This window comes from Mastacembelus armatus, chromosome 10 (assembly GCF_900324485.2).
Source record: "Mastacembelus armatus chromosome 10, fMasArm1.2, whole genome shotgun sequence".
Taxonomy (NCBI): domain Eukaryota; kingdom Metazoa; phylum Chordata; class Actinopteri; order Synbranchiformes; family Mastacembelidae; genus Mastacembelus; species Mastacembelus armatus.
Genome location: NC_046642.1, coordinates 18122494 through 18146281, shown reverse-complemented (window position 1 = coordinate 18146281; position 23788 = coordinate 18122494). Strand labels below are relative to the sequence as shown.

General features: G+C 38.6%; 1 protein-coding gene across 2 annotated transcripts; it reads right to left on the bottom strand.

Moving 5' to 3' along the window:
• Nucleotides 1-1373: 1373 nt before the first annotated feature.
• Nucleotides 1374-23285, bottom strand: stag2b (STAG2 cohesin complex component b). 2 transcript variants are annotated; one of them, XM_026330088.1, is made up of 34 exons: nucleotides 23190-23285; nucleotides 20812-20939; nucleotides 20631-20712; nucleotides 20333-20476; nucleotides 20151-20247; nucleotides 19891-19967; nucleotides 19474-19678; nucleotides 18096-18247; nucleotides 16743-16816; nucleotides 16495-16618; nucleotides 15792-15890; nucleotides 15515-15594; nucleotides 15236-15343; nucleotides 14808-14919; nucleotides 14577-14694; nucleotides 14385-14488; nucleotides 13564-13656; nucleotides 13364-13453; nucleotides 13039-13242; nucleotides 12403-12473; nucleotides 12197-12284; nucleotides 11996-12076; nucleotides 11784-11876; nucleotides 11315-11489; nucleotides 11048-11187; nucleotides 10774-10875; nucleotides 10513-10661; nucleotides 9139-9267; nucleotides 8614-8843; nucleotides 7445-7667; nucleotides 6605-6706; nucleotides 5658-5784; nucleotides 4467-4544; nucleotides 1374-3198 (listed from the first exon to the last, which is right to left on the bottom strand). In XM_026330088.1, the coding sequence occupies exons 2-34, from the start codon at nucleotides 20853-20855 to the stop codon at nucleotides 3175-3177; spliced, it is 3819 nt and encodes a 1272-aa protein (XP_026185873.1). In that variant the 5' UTR covers nucleotides 20856-20939; nucleotides 23190-23285; the 3' UTR covers nucleotides 1374-3174. The 2 variants fall into 2 exon arrangements, with proteins under 2 accessions (XP_026185873.1, XP_026185872.1); XM_026330087.2 differs by having other exon boundaries at nucleotides 23057-23239.
• Nucleotides 23286-23788: the final 503 nt, after the last annotated feature.

Genomic DNA, 23788 nt, shown 5'->3' with positions numbered 1-23788 from the left:
GATTAGTGTGGGTGTTTTGAGTGTCAGTGGCATGGAAGCTAGTCTATCTGTCTATGTGTGTCTAATCTTAGGGAGGTTCTGGTAAATGATTTTCTAGGGTCAGCTGCTTTCCTCTGCCTCTACAAGGCAAAGAGATTTCAACCAACGCTCTCCTTAATGATTTATCCATGGAATTAAAATTCTGTGGCTTTATCTCCTTGCAGAATACTGAATATGTCTCATCTTCAATATACAAGTTATCCTGAGAGTGTAATAATTATATTCGAGTGCTGTTGATAAACTAGAGGAAACGCCAATTTTAAATTGCCATGAGATGCTTTTCAGAACATGTTTAATGAGTTTCCACAGCGAACTCTGCACATGCATGTGTCATGGTTCCCAGTCCTCCTTGACCCTCTTTGAGGTCTCAACACCAGCTAAAGCTGATAGGGCCTGTGGAGGCCTTTAGGTTATCAGAGGTAAATGGAAGCACTGCAGGGGCTTTGGCTCTGATTTAAAACCCAGCAGCACAAACCAACCTCAGTCAGCCCAAGCAGATGCTCTACTGTGGGAACGAATTAGAGAAAAAGAGTGAAAATAATCCGTTCTGGCACAGACACGTGAGATGTAGACATGAAACACCTCCTCAACTTCCAAAAAAAAAACCCCCCAAAAAACAAATTGGTTCGACAACATGACAATAGCTATACACTAACCTAAAATTTCTCTTTGGTCTCATTCTGCACCAGCAGTGTTACTACACAGAAGACGAGCGGGGCTGTTGAGGCGACTGCTTGGCTGCATGTTATTCTGACAGTCGACATGTGACAGACTGACGTAATGATAGATGAGCCTCTTCATGTATCACAGGCTGGACATGAAGGGAGCTCTCTGCCAGGTCCCATTCTAACAGGCCCGCATTGATCTGAGCTCCTTTTTATTAAACATGCACTTAACACAGAAGTCTCTGTTGCTTTCATCCTTTCTTCTGCTTCCTCGTGTCCTCACTTTTATCGTTACAGCAACTATGGAGCTCTTTGTGTCTGCAGAACAAGACGTCACTCTGCAAAGGGCCCCTTTGATAATGTAAAAGCTGTCACACAACAACCTATGTATAAGGGACACATATAGTTCTAGGCATGACACCATGGAAAGTAATAGGGCTGCCATTTTAAAGATTAAATATGTCTTAGCCTCTACTGCCCCCTTGTGAACTATATTCATCCAAAACTAAATACATTTGCAAAAGAAAATCCAAGACCGTAGGTCGGCTGTTCCGCCCAGATCAGTGTAACCCAAGTATTAGTTATAGGAAGATAAGATCAACTTTATTCGTCCCCAAAGGGAAATTCAAGATAAACAGGTTCAGTGTGGTCAGTAAAAAGTACCACAGATGAAATGTGTTGATTTTTATTCAAAAGTTACTGTCTCCAGACAAGTACAAATCAGAAAACAGAGTGACTGAAAGAGGATGGGATAATAGACAACAAGTGCAGAAAATAAAACACAGAAATGGTTGAAAGAAGGGAAAGAAATTAAATTTTGTATATATACACATGATCTAATAAGAATTTATACCAATGTAGTGGTAGGTAACAAACAATAAACAGTACTTTTTTCCTTAAAAGAATTTTCTTTTTTTACTTACATAAAATAATTAGGCAAAACACATATAGGCTGTTCATCTACTTTATCACATTACATCTGACCACCTCATGTTTTATGTTCTAAGAAGCCAATTATCCACCTTTAAACATGGCTGTTCCTCTGACATGGAAGATTTCTGTGAGAGAAGATGACCTTCACAAGCATGTTTAAGGCTTAAGCATGGAATGACTACAAAATAAAAACCTCAGTAGACAAAACATTTCATTAAAACTTGTATGTGACAAATATATGTCAAAATCTAAGCTTTGTCTAGCTGCCACAGCGCTGCTGAATAACTTTCATCTTCAGTATCGTCTGAATGACTACCTTTACTTTCAACATTTGAAATCTTTTAAGTATTTTGTGACAGGACTTTTCATATTCAGAAAACCTTAAAGCTGAGTTTCACAAGTCTTTTCATCAGTTTTATCCAAACTAATTTACACGTAGGAAAAAAAGGTAGAAACCCGAAGACATTATCAAGACAAAAAGAAAATTAAAAAAAAAAAAAAAAAAAAAGAAAACAAAACACAAAAATACAATTTTAAAAATCTTCCTTGATGCATGGCTTCACATGCTTTCATTTTTGTGTTTACTTACACGTATCTCAAACTTTGTGACTGAAGGTTGAAAAATTGAAAATAAGAAAACCAAAAGCACATATATAAAATCAGCACCGATTCATATATAACTTTATTTAAAATGTAGAGATACCCATTTCAACATTATGCTGCTGGATTTTTAAAACGTGATTTGTTTTGACCAAGCTGCTTTCCTCCAGAGCCCACACAGTGGCACTACTGGGATAAAACTGCTCATTGTTGGGGGGGTGTTTAAAGAGCGGCCCAAATGTTGGGGTAAGCTCGAGGACTTACTGCTTAACTGCGTGGGAGCATTACGTGGACTCTAGGAATCTTCACAGCATAAAGGGATCCTGACTGATTCTACATGACATCTCACCATCTTAACCACCAGTGGTTATTAGGACCTCAAATTAGGCCCAACAACAGGGAAAAAGAACCTTAAGAGGAAAAGAAAAAAAAAAAAAAAAAGAGCACAGAAACATAAAGACCTCCATCCACTTGGCTAACACAGTACAAGCAAGCTACTACAGTCTGTTTATAAATTACTACTTCACACCTGGTAACTTACTACAGTTGTAAAAAGGGTTAGACAAACAAAAATGTTTAAGTTAAACACACCAATCCATCCCTGTTTTAAAAAAAAAAAAGAAAGGAAAAAAGCTATTATGGATTTTCTTCAGACATGTCTTGTTTCTAATAGGTTTGGAAGTGGCCTGTTACACTATTTCTCAACAGGAAGAGCTTACCCAAGATTATAAAAGTAAATATTTGAAACAAAGTCCTCTCTGAGCAAGCAACACTGAGTGTGGGTTGTCGTTGGTCCACGTGGAGTACAAGCCAGAATTTTTTTGTTTTGTTTTTGCTTTTTCTTACAGAAAACGCTTCTGTTTTCGCATCTAAAATTCTCTTTAAATACAAAGCGCCTCTTCTGTTATCCCAGCATCAAAATCATCTGGATATTAGCTTAAAACATGGACACCCCAAGAACCTAGAGGAAAAACAAAACATTTTATTAACCAATTATAACGTTTAAAAGTCAATGAAATGAATAAGCACGTGACATAATATTGAAAGACAACAAAATGCACTTCTATTGCAGCTGTAGTGTGAAAACTAATGTGATTAATGTAATTTAGTACGACTTCAGTACAATTTCTTTCAACCAGCTATTTGAAAATACATGAGATCATTAAGTGTTGCAGTATATCATAAGCTGTGAAACCTCTGAGCATAATGTAGTGTACCAGGATCATATTTTGCTAAAACAAGACTAGGATCGTTAAAGCAGATACTGTCTCTGTGAGAAATCTGCCTATGTGGACTCCTTAAATTAAACAACTCTGATCGGGAAAGTCTGACAAACTGTTCACAATAAAACGCTGAACTGAAACTGACAAAGAAAAGCTTTGACTGAAGCCAGCTCGGAACAAAAGGGGTTAGACATTTTTACTTCTGACATGCTGCACTGAATGCATCTGACTTTCCATCAACTGTGTGAAAATATAATGTCTAGAGCCACCACTGATTTTAGCAATGTATACAAGATTCAGAGTGGGAAAAAAATGGATCAAAGGCAGACTTGTTCTGACCTGTGTACAGTGGGTAACATCAAGAAACTGTATGTGCTGCATGTTTCTTTCACAGAAAAAAGCTTAATGGAACAAAGCATTTATGGTTTGGTGAACAGAAAACTCTTCTGCTGCAGTATATTTTTTTCACACAATGTCTGAGGAGCCACTGCATTTCAAAGCCCAGTGGAAGACCAAACAACATGTTGAAACAAGAATTTAAGGCTGGCAGTAGGCTCTGAAAAAATAAAAATTTGGCATGCTGATGCAGGCAAAGATGATGGCTCTGTATCCATTAAGAAATGTGCCATTTGGCTGCAGTGCATGCAGCCTGGTCAACTGAACTTGTGTAAATGTTTTGCACAGCCTCTGTCACTGCCCCAAACACAACATGCTTGCAAGTGGCCCATTATAATGGGATGCCATGTATTTTTGATTTTTACTTCCAAAGAATCAGACTAACTATAATGTGACTTTAATGTGACTCATAAATTATGCTGCTCTCATTGTGCCTGACAAGCTTCTCCAGCCAGCCAATACACAAGCACCCTGGAGTCTCACTGAGCAGGGTGGAATTTGTTTTAGGCACTAAGAACATACTGAACCTGTAGTATGTCATTAGCCTAAAGGCAGTCCATTCATAAAGCTGAAACTAGTGAGTGTACTAGCGAGTGCACATGTTCCTTACTGATTCATCCATGATTGAAGCAGGGTCAAAGTAGTCTGGCTTGAGCTCAGATCTCTCTCGACGGTTCTTAGAAGGTGGCTGGAGGAGGACAGAGTGATTAGAGCTGATATTCCAAAAACCTTTCTTGTTTTCACAGCTGCTTTGGCAGACAGCCATTGAACAATCTGCTCATACTAAAAATGAAGACTTCTGCAATATGCATTACACTATTAACATATAGATTATCAGCACATATTTGCTGCATTAAACTCTTGTAGCTCAAATTGGAAACAATTTATCTCAGATGTAATGAATAAAGTGAATTAAGAGGAACTTGGATAGTTGTTGGATTTTCTGGTTAATTCAACATGACATTTGGAGCCTCTCTCATCGAGCGCAGCACTAGAGTAAGCATCCAAAACAGACATTTGTCTTGGAATAAAAATTTATTTCTGGCTTTTGCTCATACATGGTTCTGTGGTCTTGGTGTAAATGGTGAAATAAATTCATCACGTTGCCTCGTGTTGTACCAACAGTTGCAAAGCCCTGTTGACAGAGTACATGTTGTGTCATCTTTATAAAAACCAGATATATCAATCCCCCAGTCAAATCTTCTTTCTTTTTTTTTTTTAAGATTTCTTTTGTCTTTTCTCTTTTGTGGAAGAAAATTAAAAAATAAAACACAAGATACTTGTTATTTACTGTTGCATGCTAATCAAATCAAATCGGCTCTTCCTCAGAATAACATTCACCATGCAGGCAGATAACATCTGTTCTTGTTATAACAGATATTTTGTATCGCGAAGAGCAACACCCACCAACAAAGCCTCCTAATGGCAATTCTACCAGGTGTTTACCAGGTGAAGTAAATATTTGAGTGTTATGTGGTTTGACCTTTTGAAACAGCCTGATCATTCAGAGGGAGCTGCAGGTGGGACCTAAGCAGCACACTGAAGGTGACATGCTTGTCAACAATGAATTCAGTTGAGCTGAAACTGCTGCGTTTTACAGTATATATATTATCTGGGAGCTTTGTTTCCAAACATTCAGGAACAGAAACAGGTTGGTCAACGCTACAATATCACTGACAAAGCGGCTTATAGTCTTGTCACAAGTACGGTACACACAATATTCGGTTCAAAATCAAAACATAATTAAAATAAATAAATACTACCTTCTGCATTACGTAAAAATCAAACAGGTGTATCTCACCAGATCAATGTCCATGGTGTCAAAGTCCATGCCTTCATTGAGATCATCCATGCGACCCTCAGATGACATCATCACATCCTCCACAATTGGCTCTTCATCTTCCTCCATAAGCCCAGTGCCGCGGCGGCTGCAGAAACACATAACAGAATTAGACTCCTCATGATGCTCTCCTCTCCGCTAAAAAGGAAGACAGTGCACATAAAAGGAAAACAGGGAAAAAAGGCTGGGATATAGCTCTGTGATTTTTGGGGTAAAATTTGTAGTTTTCCCAGTGGTCCTCAACTAACTCTTTAGATCGAAGAGAACACTATTAGAAGAATACTTTACCACGACAGAAGGCAAGAACACAAGTTTAGTATGTTGGAGACAATGAGGGTGTGTGGACACACATCATTCCCATACATTCTGGGACTGCCCTAAATTGAGCTCACATCGGAAATATACTTATGAAACACTTTCTTTGGGTAAGCTTATGCTTTTGAAAGAGATGAAAGATATAATGCTGCTACAGGCCGTTCTAGCTTAAGACAATCACAAAAAAGTGGCCAAACCCAGCACCAGTGCTGATGGAAAATTAGTATGATATCATCTCAGAACTTTTCAAAACAAAAAATGTATTTACTCAGGCAGGCTCCAGGGGCAAATTCTCTCAGAACTGGAATAAATGGGTTGACTTTCCAACTTTGTAAGAGCAGATTTTGTATAATGACTGAACTATTCATGTGGTTATTCGAGAATGCAAATACTGGTTAGCACAGCAAGGTAAGTTAAGGAGGGAGGGACACTTATTACTCTGAGAGTCCATTTTTTTCCTGGATGCAGATAGCTCCAAGGAGACATGCACATAAATGTGCTTATAAAAGTATTCATAAATAAAAACAGAGTGGAGATTGCTTTCTCCTTGTACATGCTTGTAAGAGATGTTGCATGGAGTATCTGTGCCTTACATAGCGTGCTGCAGATTGGTCCTGAGCTTGGCATAGTTCATGGCTCTTTCCTGCTGCTGGCGTGCCTCCTCTTGCTGTCTCAGCATCCACGTCACCTGGGAACTAAACGCACAAAAGTACGTTAATTAGCCAAGTCTGCAATCCATGTCTTTGGTGATTTAACTGGAGAGTCCACAACCATGTGATCAGTAACAAAATGTACTGCTGACCTGGTGCCTGTGAAAAGTTAGGATGGATAAATAAACTAATAGGTAATTTCCCCATAAAGCTAATATGGAAGGCTGTTAAGTACTAGTATTTTACTGTTATTCGCCCTAAACATGAATAGTACACAAACGGGAAATTACAGTGAGACCTTTCCTAATGTATTCTGGTTCATATTGCAGTCCTCTGATCCCATTTTCACAGAATAAGTAATCTACTAAACTAAATGATGTGTCTGGATATGAGCCTAGATGTATTTATAAAATCTTGTGGTAGGAAGGATGCAGGAAATAACAGATAATTCAAAGAAAACAGCAAATGAGTTTCAGAAATTCTGGGCCAATGCAGCAAAGTGCTTTGGCCCAACATTCAGTGAGTCAAAAGTTTGATGATGTGCACACTGGAGCTGAAAGACTGAGTCAAATATCCATATTAATTGTACCCACTCAGGGAATAAAGTGGTGAAACTTAAAAACCTATTGCATGCTATGTTTAAAAGAGAATAAAGAAATCTGTTAAGTTGTTAACAGTGAAACATTGTTAAAAATATCTTGTATGTACTGAACTGTGACTCCTGTAATATGTGAACTGGCTGGATCATTGCACCTCTGGAATCCAACACTGAGGTGTACATACTTGTAATCCATGGGTGTCTGGTGGTGCTGAGGTGTCTGTTGATGGTGCTGTGGATGTTGGTGGGGCTGCTGCTGGTCGTGAGGGAGGGGGTAAACCCCCATGAAGCTGTCATCACGACCTCTCTTAGGGTCTCGCATGGCAGTGGAGGTGAGGTGGGGGGATGGCATCATGACTGGAGTCTGCATGCTCTGCTGCCACACCTCGCTGCTGCTGCTACTCTCCTCTGGAAGGAACAGACCAAAGTGTTAAGACAAAATCACAAATATGCACATGATTGTTTTGTTATATCTAACATTTTCACCCAAAAATTTCCTCCTGAGTCCCATAACTATGAACAATGTCAAATATTCAACAAAATTAAATGTATCTTTATACTGAAGCAAAGATTCTCAAAGTTGAACTTTTGTTAAGACCTGTAAGGAGATGATGTTGTGTAGTATTTTGAATTCAAACTCCCTGAATTCTCAAAGGAGGTGCAATACAGTATTTGTTGCAAAAGACTGTCTACTAACTGCACCCAGTGGTTATTCACAACAGAAACTAGTGTGCATTTCATGGTAAAAGAGAGGACTACACAAATTATCTTGGCTTTTAAATATAAAAAACTAAAACAACTGGCAAAGAAGTTACAACCCCCACCAGGTGTGTGACATCACATATTTGGACTGTGCTATTACCATTAGCCTCGCTCACCAATCTATATGTACTATATTTTGCTACCTTGGAACAATTTGGTCATCTTAACATTTAATATTGTACAGACATTGGTGGTCATGCAGAGAAACATACAGATGACACTAATTGGTAAGGAACATTTTGACTCCTGTGACTCTTTCCTACCCTCACACATCAACTTGATTAGCTGAGCCAGGCCAGCAGGCAAACATCTGCGTTAATCTAGGCTCCAACTCTGCTTGTCTAACACCATGGCTGGGCTGGACTGAGCTAAAATACACGTTTCTACAAATGAAGACCTACTCTGTATTTGTGCATTGGTGAGTGTTGAGGAGTATGAATAGACTGGTGTTTAGAAAACTGCTGATGTTCTCTTAAAGCTTCAAACAATGATGTAGCAACACATTTTTCCTGGATAAAACAAACAAGCTTAATAAACACAGTTACCACAAATGTTAAACATTATTAATGATTTTATTGACAGTGTATTATACCTTCTGGCAGCTTTCTCTTGGTGGCTGACGTTCCCGCTGTGGCAGCAGCAGGGGGCTTGCTCTTCTTGGAGCGAATGGATGAGCCTCTGCTGGAATAGCCACTCATCACTGACATGGTATCGTCATCACCACCAGCTTGCAAGGAATTCCTGTAGGAGATGAGGGGTAGCCAGCAGTCCTCTCGCTGCAGCGCCATCTGGAACGTCATGAAGCGTTCCAGGTACATGTGGCTGGGGAGTAATGGGATATCACATAGACAAAATGAACAACTTCATGGATCCAGAGAAACTTTAAAGTAAACTTTAAAGTAAAACTTTAATGTAAAACCAGGTGCACATTCCAAACGGAGGTCAAAGGAAAAGAAGAAGAAGAAAAAAAAAAAAAAAAAAACAGCTGCATATCAATCAGACCGCTCATGCTTTAGAAACACCAGTTGCACCAGTTGTCACAAACACCTGTTGTTCTGAGACACTGAATCCTCCCACTTGCCAGCTTAGTAGAAAAAAAAAAAAAAAAAAAACTTACACAGTCCTCTTGTCTTGTCTCATAAGCTTGGAGGAAAACTCGCTGAGGATGTCCAAGAAAGCCAGGTTAAGAGGAGGTCCTCCTTCTCCCTGGGGACTAGGCTCTTTAAATGCAAACTCTATACCATCCCTGAGAGTTGCACAGACACAGAGAGGAAGAATAACATGAGCGGAGTACAGTGGTTTTATGAACATAAAATGAAAGGTTATCCCAAACTGTGCAGTTACAGTTCAAAACCTAAAACAAACTGAGGTTTAAAGTTTTGTGGGATTTTAGTGAATACTGTATATTGTTTTTTTAATGAATCAACAATACTGCTATTTTGCAGCACATCTTTCCCACAAGGCTAGAAGCATGAGTAGCTTACAGTAGCTTTTACCGTTTAGCTGACGTTGCTGACAGTCAAATTTAAATGTTTTCAAACACTGGTACAGAATCCAGCCTGTCTTGTCTCCCTCTCAATGTTTTTCTCAGCTTATAATGAAATCACCAATCTTAATGAAACCAGGATATTATGGCTATACTTATATCTTCATAGTTACTTGATACTAATCTAGTTATATTCACAATAAAACCCAATTAATATCACATTGGAATGAATTATTCTAAAACAAGTTCCAGATTATATATCGCAACACTGAACAAGTTAAAATACTGAATTTCTGGTGCCTTGCTCCTACACAAACCCTAGTGATTTCAAACACCGGACCTTAAACTTTTAAAACAGTTTTCCTTCTGGGTGTATTGTACGTCACTGCCACCAGTGATTTTATCTATTATTCTTGACTATACCCAGCAGTCATATCGCCTCGTGCTAAAGCTTTACGTTCAAAGTTTATACCTTTTGAACACTAGATGAAGTCAAAGCAGAATTTCCAGCCTGTGCTCCATTACCTAAATATGCGATCCACACTGGCAAATATATATACACAAGATTTTTTTGCCACTGCACTTGTTACTTATTTGTACAAGCTGATGTAGCAGCAGAAATGATCACTGTAGCAATAGCAAAATGTGTGAGCTAAATGTTTTTAAGACAAGGAGCACACTGTGCTGCTCTTTTGATTAATGTGTGGTTCCTTACACAGTATATAACAGGCCAGTTTTGCTTTTATAGCACTGTTGCCCCTCCGTGTGTTGGAACAGGCTAACATTGGTTTTACTTGTTTTTCTTAAATATTTTCAGTGCATGGGAATGGACAAACCTGCAATATCCTATCACACAAGGCTTGACAAAACCCAGAAGAAAAAAAAAAAAAAGAGAAAAGGAAACATGGTAACCAAGAGGTAATTTGTCTGCCACGACAGTTTCCAGATTCAAGGCCAAAAAATGTAAGAGCAATGCAAAGTTAAAAGAACAGAACGAAGCCTTACTTATGAAGCATAGCGATTGCATCTCGGGTTTTGACTTGGTCAAGACCGAAGGTTAGAGAGAAACGGCGAGCCAATTCTTTGATTCCACAGAATGCTGAGGAGGAGCGATCAAACCCATGACCCAGTTCAGACAGCATTTCATTAAATAGCTGGCAGGAACAGAGAGTCAAAACATTAACAATCTCTGAAAAATGGGACACAAGAACAAAAGGCCAAAATTCCTAAATTAATTAATGAATAAGCAAAAGTGTGTACACTGACCTGCTGCAGACTGAGGATGAGTGTCTTGGCACACTGAATCTTGTCAATTTGCCGAGTCTTACTCATAGTCTCCTTGATGATGTCACCGTAATCATTGTAATACTGTAAATAAAAGAACAAAGAATAAACAACATGTAGAACATAGATTCATTCCTGCAATAGCAGATGTTTCAATTTTAAACCATGTGTTTCACCTACACCAACCTCTTATCCAGATGTACACTGTATTGCTACAATGCTCCAGAGCTGTTATTTATTCATATTAAAAACTTACCCTCATGTACTGTTTGAAAATGTCAGCTCCAGTCTTCATTTCCACCACACAGTAGATAATCAGTTTACAGTAGGCAGCCAGGAGGTTTCTCCTCTTGTGCAGAGCTTCAATCTTCACTGCCTCATCATCTTGCTGACCATCTGAGAAAATAAAAATGATAATACTTACACACTCACTCTTTTAAGACTGTCCTTTCACTTGCTCACCTTGACTAATAGAACAGAGCAGAAGTGAAACAAGCTTCCAACTGCACATTTGCATTTGTACCTGTGCTATTTGTGTCATCGTCCTGGTCTATGAAGACATGGTTCAAGATGAAGGAGAGCAGTTCAGACTGCAGTGAGTCCTCCGGGGAGTAAACTAGAGGCTCCAGGTGTTCTCTGCCTCCAGACACCATCTGGTGGCTAAAGATGAGCAGGAGATCACAGAGGATTGTGAAGGCCTGTGGAAGGAAAGAACGGACGAAAGGTCAAAACTATATTTGGTAAGTGCTATACAAAAGCACACTTTGAGAATGACGTTTAAACTAATCTAAGTACACTAAACAGAACACCTAATGGATTTGTAAAAATCTGACTTCTCATAAATACCTATTCATCACTTAAAGCAAACGAGGATATGCAGTGCAGATGTTCTTTTTTTTTTTTTTTAAAATATGGTTTCATTTTATATTTTGTTCTTGTCTTGCTTTTAAACAGATTTTACTACTCAGTTATTGTTCTTGTGTCCATGTCACCTGTTCTTTGACGGCTGTGTTGACATTGGTGAGGTAGCGCTGACACATCATACAGAATGCCCTCATTTGCTTCCTCAGGGTCACCAGGTCATCCTGATTTAAAACAGTCAGTTTTTTTTTTTTTTTTTTTAAAATACACATTACACTTCCACTCCTCACACCCATCAAATGCACTACACAAAAGAGTTCAGAAGACAAACCGGAAATCTCACCTTCCTGGAGCTTCCCTCAGATAACTTGGCCAGGTGCCACAGAATCACGTAGTGGGTACACTGCAGAGAGTGGATGACTATCTGCTCAGAAGAAGAAGAAGAAAAAAAAAAAAAAAGACAGATGAACAGGTATTAATATTCACAAAAAGTGAAAATATGTCCAGTCATAAGTTCAATGGGTGCATGTGTATTTTTAATAACCTGTTCAGGCATGTCTCCATTCTCTATGCCTGTGTTGAGCAGCTTGAAGTTGCTGTTAAAGAGGTCCCAACCTGACAAGTCATGTGCACTGCAACAAATTTGAGAAAGTCTCAGTCAGTCTCACAGGTAAATTACTAATCAAACTGGAAAAAGCGTAGGAGATGGGAAAAGTGGATTGCGAGAAGAATTCCTGATAAATTTCATACTTGTGAAATGCTGTGATCCTCTTTAGCGTTGACAAAACCTGATATGCATCATCTTCATCAGCATCTTCACCCTGGAAAGAGAAATTGTGAAACTGTTAAATTTTATGGATTAAGATGTTTACTCATCCTCAAAAGATGCAAATTCAAGTTTTCAGATTCTTGAGATAAAACTGAAATGTAACAGATGAGCTGCTTCAGTTTTCACATATGCAGAAGTGTTTCACATATGCAGTATGCCATTAAAATATTTATACCTAATTGCTGTTAATTTAGTGCTCCATACTTGGTGGAGAAAAAAAAAAAAAAAAACTTTGAGCGAAGCTGGAATTTTTTGACATTTTCCATTTTACAATGTAATAAGGCAAATGAGAAATGTTGGGAGGCCTGTTTAGATGTCTGGCCTGCAGGCTCTCTAAACCTCCCTGTAAGGTATGTTCTGATTACTTAGACACACTGCCCTGCCTGCCTTAATAAAAACAAAAAAAATGTGAAATTAATTGTTAAATTAAATGTTTACAGGTGGAGATAAAAGCTACAGTGTCAATCTTACCAAAAAGACCACAAGATAGTTTTACATAACAATGAAATGAAATACTGTGTTCAGGAGGATTGATATGTGTGTCCTGTCACCCCTACCTCTTGTAGAAAATCCTCCAGTAGCCTATTGAACTTGTCCACCAGCTCATCCAGAAGCTGAGATCGGGCAATGTCCACCCTGTTAAAGATTGTAAACTCCTCATTGCAGAGGGCATGGTAAGTCTTGGAGCAAGCCTCCAAAACCTCAGTGTCTGTGTGCTTCTCCACAATTTCCTTGATCTGACGAAGCAGGGATTCCAGATGCTGCATCAGAGAAAATGTGACACTAAGTATGAGACCGGTTAATGAGGAAAATATTGTTAATATGATTAATAAAATGGTCAAATGTTTCCTAATTTGACTGGTGGAGTCCATACTATCTTACCTTCTCCAGACGACCTGTTGTATAAATTTCCAGGTCAAAGAACTGAGGAAGCTGCAACAAGTTAGTCACCTTCTCTGCATCTACAGCATACTGTGAAACAAATATTACACAAATTGATATTTTCCAATTGACAAAAACATACATAAGGGCAAACGCTCTCAAGAGGAATGCTTGTTAAAAGCACTGCGAATATAACAGACCTTGGCTAGTAGAGGAGGTAAAGCCACAGCAAACAGCTCTGTCATTCTGGTTCTGTCATCCAGCTGAGTTTTCTTTTCTTTAGCCGTCATTACCTGACCACAGAGGGACCAAAACAGACACATGGCTTCACACCCAGTTTGCTTTCATGCACGCAATAACTCTACTGACTTCTGCTTTTATTATTTGACTTGACTAAAGGTGATTTAGTTAAATTTCAAGCTCTCAGATATGTTTTTCTTGTTGCCATGTTTATCTCAGTTTCTATTAGTTATACAACTTTACTAAGTATAACCCAGAACAGATGGTGAAATGTGGAATATCGCTTAGTACTGCTAATTTCAAAGACAAATTTAAGGGTAAATAGTTAAACCCAATAAGAAATGATGTTTACCATAATACCTAAAAAGTGTCTAGAGGGAAAATCCCTATACATAAATCTTCAATGCTTTGTGGGTTCTTTTATTCCAGACTTGACCACAACACAATAACAAATTATTAAAAAACATTCTCCATGTAATGTATTCAAAAATCTACATTATTTCTCTACTTTACTCAATAAATGCCATGCATAAAAACAATCCTTTACCTGAAGCACTGCACAGTGAAGTGCTATTAAAAGGACATGCTTTAAGAATTTTTGAATTTAGCTTGCTCTGGCCCAGACCTAGAGTTAAATAACTGAATAATGTTCAACACTGTCTTCGACATGGTAGTTCCACTACAGTCATGCCATGCTGGGAAAAAAAACAAAACAAAAAAACAAAGCAAAACAAGATTAAACCAATCTTGTTAGTTTTTAAAGTGTGTTAGCCACTCCTACCCTCTTTCCTGTGCCTCTTCCAACAGGTGGGTGGCATTCAGCAGCCTGACGTACAGTGCACAGCATGATTTCAATCAAAGCCGTTTCTTGTCTGTCTGTAAGAGCTGCAAAAAGAAAAGCAAAAAACAAGAACAATTAAGATGCGCACTTATGGTGCCCTAAACAACATATCATTTATGGAGACTGACATACCTTCCTCTCCTGGTAATGGTTCATCTAGCAGTAAGCTGATCATACACTCCCAGTCCTTCAGTAGCTCTGCACCACATTCCCAGAGGGAGTCCACTAGATAGGCTGCATGCTCATGGAGCTAAGGAGAGAGATGTTCATAGGAATGAAGGATGAATAATTTCAACTACATAACTACAAAGACAGTAGTGATAGCCTATGAATGAGTATAAAAAAGAAAATACAATAACATACCTCACTCTCCAGGAAGAAAAAGACAGTGGTCTTAATAAGATTGGCGTTGGGGCTTTGTCTGCCTCTCCTCTTGGGGGCACCTTCCTCCTCTGGTTCCCTCTGGCTGAACAATCTTTGAAAATAGCAATTATTAGTGGGGTACCACATAAATTCAACCGCAAAACAATTATCGGCTGGATTTTTAGAAGAAGCAAGCAGAACTCAAAATTAAAACTCAAACAAAGCTCAGTATTGATTCACTAATAGAACTCAACTTTCAAAAGAGACCATCAATCACCTTGACAAAACAGACTTCTGTTTTCTCCAAGAGATTGAGAAAATTCACAGTGATGCTAAAGCCACAATGTTTTGCTTTTCCCGTACTTATCACTGCTTCCCTCTTCACTTATTAGCTCTTATTCAATGTGTTTGGTTTATGTGTGACATACTTCTTAAACAAAAATTCTCCAGCTGCAACAGCAACGGGCCTGTGTGCTGAGTAGACCAAGTGATAGACACTCTCACAGTCCTCTGGGGTCAACACCTCATCTGTACTACTGCAGAGACAAACATAGGATCATCAACCAAAGTTACAAAATAGATGGAACTGGTACACGTGTATCTGACATAACTCATTCATTCCATGTGTACAAGGGCTCGTCCTTAACATACAAACAACATGAGCACAACAGCACTATTGACGTAACAGTAAGAAAGCAGCCACTTACTTCAAGACTAAAGTGAGTAGTTTAATTGCTTGTACGGCAACATCATACTCTTTGTCAAGAGTCATAGAAACGATGCGGTCCTGTGGAAAAAGACAAATGACAGATTTACTAAGTTCTATGGATAAAAGGACTTCTTAAAAATGTACTTATTGTGTGAAATTTTGTCAGTGCAATCTAAAATGTATATCCGAAGTTAGGCACAATGTTTGTTGCTGCATCTGATTGTGAAACAAAGTTTGAGCTGCTGTGTCTATGCTGTCCAGCAGGTGGTGCTGACCTTGAAGCGACTGGTGAAAAGCTCCAATCTTGCATTGAGCTCTCTGTTGTAATAGAGACCCTGCAAAGCTGTCAGGCACTTCAGGCGTACCTCACCTTGCTGGAATAGAAATTTTGAAAGCAATCATTTATTGGTTATTGCAGTATTTAGCAGCAATCTGTAATTTTTAATCTATGATTAAACAAGATTCAAAATTATTTTCCATCTGATAAAAACTGCATGGGTAAACCTGTTTTTTTCAAGTGAAAAAGAACTAAAACCTCAAAACACCAGAAAAAAATAAGATTCACCTGTTTTTGTTTATCTATGAGACCTGGCAGTCAGTACTGGAATGGTTTCAGACCCATGTTCTTAATTTGTTCTGTGGTTCCACTGTAGCAGAGTCATTGTGGCTTTAAGAGCCCTGCACACCCATACAGGTGTTTTCTTTTTTAACTCCCCAATTAGACACCTGCTTCGATTGACACTGTGTGGAGCTAAATTAGAAATTACGTACTAAAATTGATGAAGCTTCAGGCTATCCTACTCTAAGAAGGTGCAACAAAGCCAACAGATTGAGAGAGATGTCACTCAGGCTCAGTATGTCCACACAGTCCTGAGAAAAGTTTTAATTAGGAAAATAAAGTGAAAACTCCGGTGGAACATGGATGTTTAAAGGACTACAGAAACCCAAAAAAAAGAGTCAAAGAAACTTTCAACCCACCTTATCATGCATCGTCCATCCCACATACTTTAGATAGCTGTCGTTGAGGAAGGCATCACTATAGAGTTTCATCCACACACCAATCTCTTCTATACAGATTGCCCTGATTTCTGCTATCGAATCACTGTTAAAATATATTTAACACAATAAAAAATGTGAGCTTTTTGATAGCAACATCAACAGCTGTAACAAAGTCAAAAGGATTGTTTAAGTTATTGTTGACAGATGTGCACTGCGTGACGTCATACCGATATCTGTGAACAAACACTCCCTTGAATATTGCATTCATCATGTTTTCAATCTCATCTTGATTTTCTTGGAGCTGAAATGAAAGGCAAAACAAAACACATGAGCTCATTTATATGGTCAAACAAAAAACTTAACTGACTACAATGCTACAATAAGAAGTAACCTGGAGTGACTGTTAACAAGAAATGTGACAGCCAACTACACCACCATGCTGTAGTGTGGCGGCAGAATGAACTAACAGATGGATGCCCAGTGGGAACTGCTGTTATATAACCTGAAAAACTGACAACGAATAACACTCAGCGTTAATACAGTCACTGCAGGTCCACCACCTACAAAGATGTTGCAGTTCTAAAAATAAAAACAGATTTATGGTTAGAAACTGGAGTAATTCACCAGCATTTACACATTGTGTTTTTTGCCTGGTTTGTCTGGATGGCAAGACGTGGCTGTGTGCATGTGCAGGCGGTGGAGGAGACCCGCTTTGCTGCATACAACTCTGTCTGGGCATCTTGTCACTGTGTTTTTAAAATGAATAGACTTGTTTTCTTCCCCAGCCAGAGTTGGTAGAAAGGTTTGTGAAATGTTGCAGTGTCACCATTTTTGTTTGTATCCTACTACTAACTCATGTGCTCCACTCCAGAAATGTTAATCTCTGGGTAATGGTGTATGGAGTTTTAAAAATGCCGTAAATCCTAGGGGCTGTACTGCCCAAGACAGTTCCATCTCTTTTCCTTTCAGTCAAGATAAATTTCTTAACGAGATACAAAAATCAATTTCGGGAATCTCAGATCTGATTGATAAGCACAGAAGTAAAAATGAATAAATAACTGGGGTCTGTCTTGCTAATGTAAATACTTGTCTCCAGTTTGGAGCGTGCCACAGTGTACAACGATCTACAATCATTCAGTGAATGAGTCAATCTAAATTAGTATTGCATATCTAGTTACTGACAAAATGTTTGCACTGCCACTACTAATGTTAATGGTTCTAAATTAGTTTAATTACATAACTTTTAATGTTGTTTAATGTTTTTCTTTACAATGTGTAAAGTTAATGTTGCTGACTTGGCATGCTCCTGAATCTCTGTTGTCCATAACTTCATGGTAACTTCATTACCATCCTCCTTCCAGGCCATGACAGAGCAGACTTGTATATTTGACTCTTTAACTTACAATCACTTTCCTCTGCTTCTGCCATTTATCAAATGTTTTGACTCATCTCAATAACATACTTATTCCTTTTGCATACCTTCATTCTTCATTATGAATTTATCGATGCACTCTTAGTGTAAGTGCTTTAGTAAGGAGTATTAAAAAAAAACAAAAACAAAAACAAAAAACCACCCATACCTCTTTGCGTTTTTGCAGAAGCAGCTCTAGCCTGTCATTGGCCCTTTTGGCCACCATTTTATTCCTCTCTGCCTCATACTGGCGTTGGGTGTTGTCCATGTTGATGCTCAGGTTTAGAGCTACATTCACCAGGGCCGTCATCAGCTTCATGGCTATCAAAAGTAAAAGTAATTAATAAAAAATAAAAGGGATATAGCCACTGGATAAACAGTTTATCCAGTGGCTATATCCCTATTATTTTTGGTGACTATACCTTATACTGGATGAAGTTATGTCAGAAATTATACAAAGTCAACAAATTATGTGGACCATGAATATGAATCTATATCAACTTAAATCTTCAGAGGAACAATAAACAATCATTACTAATTACAGTAAATGTAGTTATGCACCAGCAGAACTGCTGCAAACTGCACAGAACAGCCCAATAGCAAGCATAACAAAAATGTATTACAGTTGACCATGGACAGGTGAGGACGAAAATGACTTTTTAGACAGAATGATACATGAATATTTGTAGTTGCATCACACACCTGCTCAATAAATGAGTTGTTGGAAAATTTACAATTTGTCAGTATATATAAGCTTTATGTATGTCCTACACATCTCTGATTAATGAAGAGCAAATAAACTGGCCCCCACCAGGTTACCAGAACTCTGCTTACATGAAGCCTGAGTTACTATGTATATGCAATAAATGTCTGAAGTATAAGTTCCTTTCTCTTACATGTCCAACAAAACTAAAAATAATATCTAATGAAGGAAAATACTTCCATGTGTGTTCCATGGATCTTCAACAAATTTATCAGTCGCTATAGTCATCATTTATGATATTTGCCTAATTATTAATTATGTAGCTTATAGTTAAATCCCTGCACTAATACTGCAATAGTTCACATAATGTATATATAAAAATATGATTATTTTTATATTTTAAATATATTTTTTTTCATTTTTTTATTTTACACCTAATATCTTCCATTCTTGAAAGTTTAGCTTTATTTAATTTTGTGCATAGAGAGCTCAGTGAACTGAAGTCACATTCCTTGGTTGTATGCAGAAACCTGGCTAATAAAGGTGACTCTGATTGTGAAGACACGCAGACAGTCTAAATCTCAGACAAATAAAATGTTATCATCTATACGATTTTTAAGTGTAGTTACAAATAAATAAAAATATATTTAAAAAAAATCTAAATATGTGCATCAGGGCAAAGCTGTTGGCCAATTTTATCAGTGTACTCATATTTATGCAGTTTAGCTGCAATGATAATAAATACTCCTCACTCAACCTACAATGTACTCTTACTGAACACATGGATTACTAGAGTTCAGTAATAACATGCATCAATAATAAACACACACACACTTCATCTTACCTGCCAGTGTTGAAGTGTGTCTGAAGGCTCGCACTTGGGAGTCCGAAAGTCCAGTGAGAAGAGAAATGACTGTGTCCATCATGTACTCATCATAGATGATACTGTATTGACACTGGCGCACTAGCACCGAAATGAATTCACAAAAGCTTGATTTGAACTTCTTCCACTGGGGCCCTGCTATAGTTAGAGGGTAGTCACCACTGTCCTGTAGAGGGTACAGATGGATAACATCAGTAAATGTTATGATGACAGGCCATTACAATTAGTTACTATGTTAAGGTTACCAAAAGGTAAGTTCTATTTTCCTTGATAAAATAAAATAAATTTAACAGTTGAAATTTAATTTATTGCTATTTAATAAATTTAATGTATTTATGGTGGCTATGGTAATGATTATAATAAAAAAAGTGAAGTTACCTCATCAAATTCCTCTGTCATTCGCCGGATGATCTCAGAGTTCTGCATATTGCGGAACATTTCTCCACTGACCACACCTGACAGACATAGAGGGATTAAACTGAGGAGAGTTTACTAAGCGGTCTGCAAGACCAACTTTGGACAAAGAGAGTACTAAATATGTTTGAGGGGTTATGTAAGATGCACAACAGCAAACATTTTCCTCAAGACACTTTAAAAGTGGTCAGTCATTAAGTATGATGGCTTAGACACACACATACCTTTACATCCTGAGCACTGGATGAAGAAATTTATGAGATCTAGTAGCGCAACATCTCTGTCATGTTTGTAAGACTCAATCCAGTCATCAACAACAGACTGCAGGAAGAAAGGGAAAGATATCTCTTTAATCACAAATTACATAGCACCACCTGAATGTCAGTGGGGAAAAAAAGTTTCATACCTGCATTGCACTCCTGCCCAGCTTCACCACCTCAAACAGCATCATGTTTTCCATGCCATTCTCTTGGTGATGGCCATTTATCCGGCCTGCTCCCTTTCCACCTTTGCCTTTCTCTCCTGCTGCTTTCTTCCCCTTCTTTCCTCCCTGAAACAGAACAAAGAACCACAAGGTATAAGTGTAAGAACTAATACAGGAATTAAGAGAACACAAAGCTAACTATGTATGTCCAATATCTATAAATGCAAATGAAATGCAATACTGTTTTTCTTTTTTCCAGGATGTCATGTGCTTTCTATACCTTTCCTTTAGCTGAGTTTGTACTCCTTCCATCAGGATCCTCAGAGAAGTCTGTATCTGAAGAGAATCGAGTGTCTGTATCCCTGGTAGACACACAGACAATAGAATGAGCATTCATATCAACCTCAACCTTAAAAGGAAAACTATAAAACTTCAAATAAAAAGTGGAAGTGTGCACTTACTGGGCATAGGAGAACTCTGGTGGTATTTCTGGTGCTGCTATCATTTCTGTAACATCTTCTGGACAACTTCAACTTATAACTGGCTTGATATCCTCAGAAAATACAACACTGGAGAGATTGCATATGACCTAAAATATAAAATATAGTAATTTAGAAGGCATTTTACTTATTGTAGAGATCCTTTTGCACATTTCAACAATGGAGAAACAGTAAATGCAAAGTGAAACATAAATTGTGTTTAGCTCTTGGAATAGTGAGCAAATGTTTCTTTGATGCCATTCAGAGAGAGAGAGAGAGAAAAAAAAGTTTCACATGGTAACAGGGGGTGGACACAAATGCTCCTGTCAGACTCAGCTGTCTAGCCATTGGCTCCCTCTCTTTCTCTGCTCCCCTCAGTTTACAGACAACGTCACACAAGGAAGACTGGAGTGTCTTCCTCAATGGCCAAATACGGCACTGCCCTATCCGCCCCATACATATCTCCTCCAATCAAAATACTGTATCAACATCAACAAGCAAATGCAGGCCACACAGAAAGAGCTGCATGGTTGTGGTGTGTAAATTAATAGCACATACAATCAAAGAGAGCAGATGCAACTTTTGAAACTGGGATTTTACTTTGGTTATTACTTTAACCACGACTCAAAAACACAAGTGCATGCCAGGAAAGTCAATAACAGTACTTCAGAGACAAATACTGAAAGGAAACACAAACTCCACCCATTATATACCCGCTCTATTTGTAGTGAGGTGGTCCTTTAGTCCATGCAGCCATGACACAGTAAGTGTGTCTTCTACAATGACAGCATTTCTGAGCAGTCAGCACACTTTCAGTAAAACAGTTATAATTCTGATGTAACATTAGTCATGGGATCCTCTTTCACAGTGTCCTGCAAACGATGACCCACGTATGCAAAAACGCGAGTATTATCAAGCCATACTGTTGTCATCTGTTACTTGCACAGATTTAGATGAAGATGTACACAGGAATTATTGCAGCTTCCTCAGTCCAACCGGATTCAACAAATGAATATACAATATATCGACACAATTAAACGCTCAGTCAACCTAGACCCACTCAGCATGTATGTGGTAGCTATAACTTTGAGTTTTAACTTCACTGGGATATTTTTTGATTGAAGACTGTTGACGTGCTTGTTTCCTTTATAACGTTAGAGTTAGTACTGGGGCACTGCATGACAAGACCAAGGGGTTTTATGGGTGTAGACTGAAAAAGTGGCGCCAAATCGAGCAGTGTATCTCATCTACTTGTTACTGAGACGCTAGAGTATACGGTTTTAGACAAAACAACGTGGCGAACAATAACCGTGTGGATTCCCGCAAGTCAGCTATGCCACAGAGTATCGGTTCTCCGCACTCCAACAACGCCGACACCACTGCGCTCTTCGTCGGCTCCTGTCAAAATTGACGCCGGTGCGCTTCTGGTGCTAGCACCACTAGCTAAGCAAGCGATGGTTTAGGCGTCTTTTCCCAGCGACAGCTAGCGTTAGTTGAATTTCGATAAAGTGGACATGCACTACTCGGTGCCAGCGAGCTGCGATAAATAAATGTTTGTGACCCAGAGAAGCAACTGTCTCGTTTGGTGGATTCTCATATTTAATCAGTGACATGCCAGCGTTAACTAATGCTATTCTACTTGGACCATAATAACAAAACAACGCAAGCGCAAGCTAATGTTAGCTACTACACAATGACGCTCTTCAGTAATATTTCCAATGGCCATATCTGCCTACTGTCCTGACATGACTCGTATTCAGAGCTCACTCAAAGATAAAGCAAATGGCCATTACAGAAAAGCTACAATTAAGCTGGGCTGAGAAGAACTCCAGTGGAAGTTAGCCATGCTAAATGCTACTGCTAACGTTACCTAAAAAAACATCACGTCCTTGCGTCCTCCATCTTGCCTCGAGAGTTCCACTACTGTGTTGCATAAGCCACAAACACTTTGTTTACAAATACACAAAGTGTACCTAAGTTACTTAAAACGATAAGTGCTCATTTGGGTTACAGACTCAATATTTTTGTGCCAGCGTGCTAAAAACCCGGATTGTTAGCGTGCTAACAACCGAAGTAGCTATGTACCGCGAGCTAGCGAAGCGACTTGGTTCAGGCAGGCATCCGCGCTCTGGGCTCCATCTAGAGCTAGCCTGGCTAACGAGACGGCTAGCAAAATACAAATCAACTAACTTCCACATAGCTCTCCGCCATTTTACACCTAACTTACCTTGTTATAAAATATAGTCCGGCAGAATCGTAACTTTTACCATTCGTATACAGCCTCCGTTTGGATTCCGCTACAAATCGGTAAAAAAGAGTTTAAAAGTCGCGGTCAGAGGCGGTTTCGGACGTTCTCTCACCCCGCTTGCTCCGTAGTTCGGTTTGTTGTTTCGACGACCTGGGAGGAGGAAATCCTGGTGCAGAGCTACCACCTAGCGGCCACCATACCCTTATTAGACACACCGCCGATGAGCAGACGCCTAGTGGTCACTAACAGGTACTGCATCGTAAGATGGCTGCCTCTGTAGCTCGTCTTTTTTTACTAGCTGCTGTGGGCAACATCAAGAAAAACAAAATTAAGTCCAGGAATCTAAATTATTTTAGTATAATACTGACTTAAAATGGATCAAACTCCGGTTTCGTGAAAAGAAATAATTATAATTTCTTGTACGGAGCTAATTATCAAAACGGTTTATATTTGAATACCATTTGTGACATAAAGAAATGTAATTCGTCTATAAATGATTGCCTCATACTTACCTATTATCCTAAATGTCTAGTAATTAATATGCAGAGAATCTAACTAGATATTTCCTGCAGGTTGCTACTATAAACATATTTTTGTAATTACCAACACCTAGACATTGTTTGGTCCAATGCGAAACAATATCTACTGGAGTTCTCTGTAATTCCCATCAAACCTAAGCTGAAAAAAAGGCGTGTTTCTGGTAAACATAAC

What these genes read in the sequence shown, in the direction of transcription:
- stag2b (XM_026330088.1), bottom strand. Translation starts at nt 20,855, where the DNA reads ATGATAGCAGCACCAGAAATACCACCAGAGTTCTCCTATGCCCA. An exon ending in CAACAGGTCGTCTGGAGAAG is followed by an intron (nt 13,243 to 13,363) that starts GTAAGATAGTAT and finishes TCTCTGATGCAG; the next exon opens with CATCTGGAATCCCTGCTTCG. An exon ending in CGATGACACAAATAGCACAG is followed by an intron (nt 11,188 to 11,314) that starts GTACAAATGCAA and finishes TTATTTTCTCAG; the next exon opens with ATGGTCAGCAAGATGATGAG.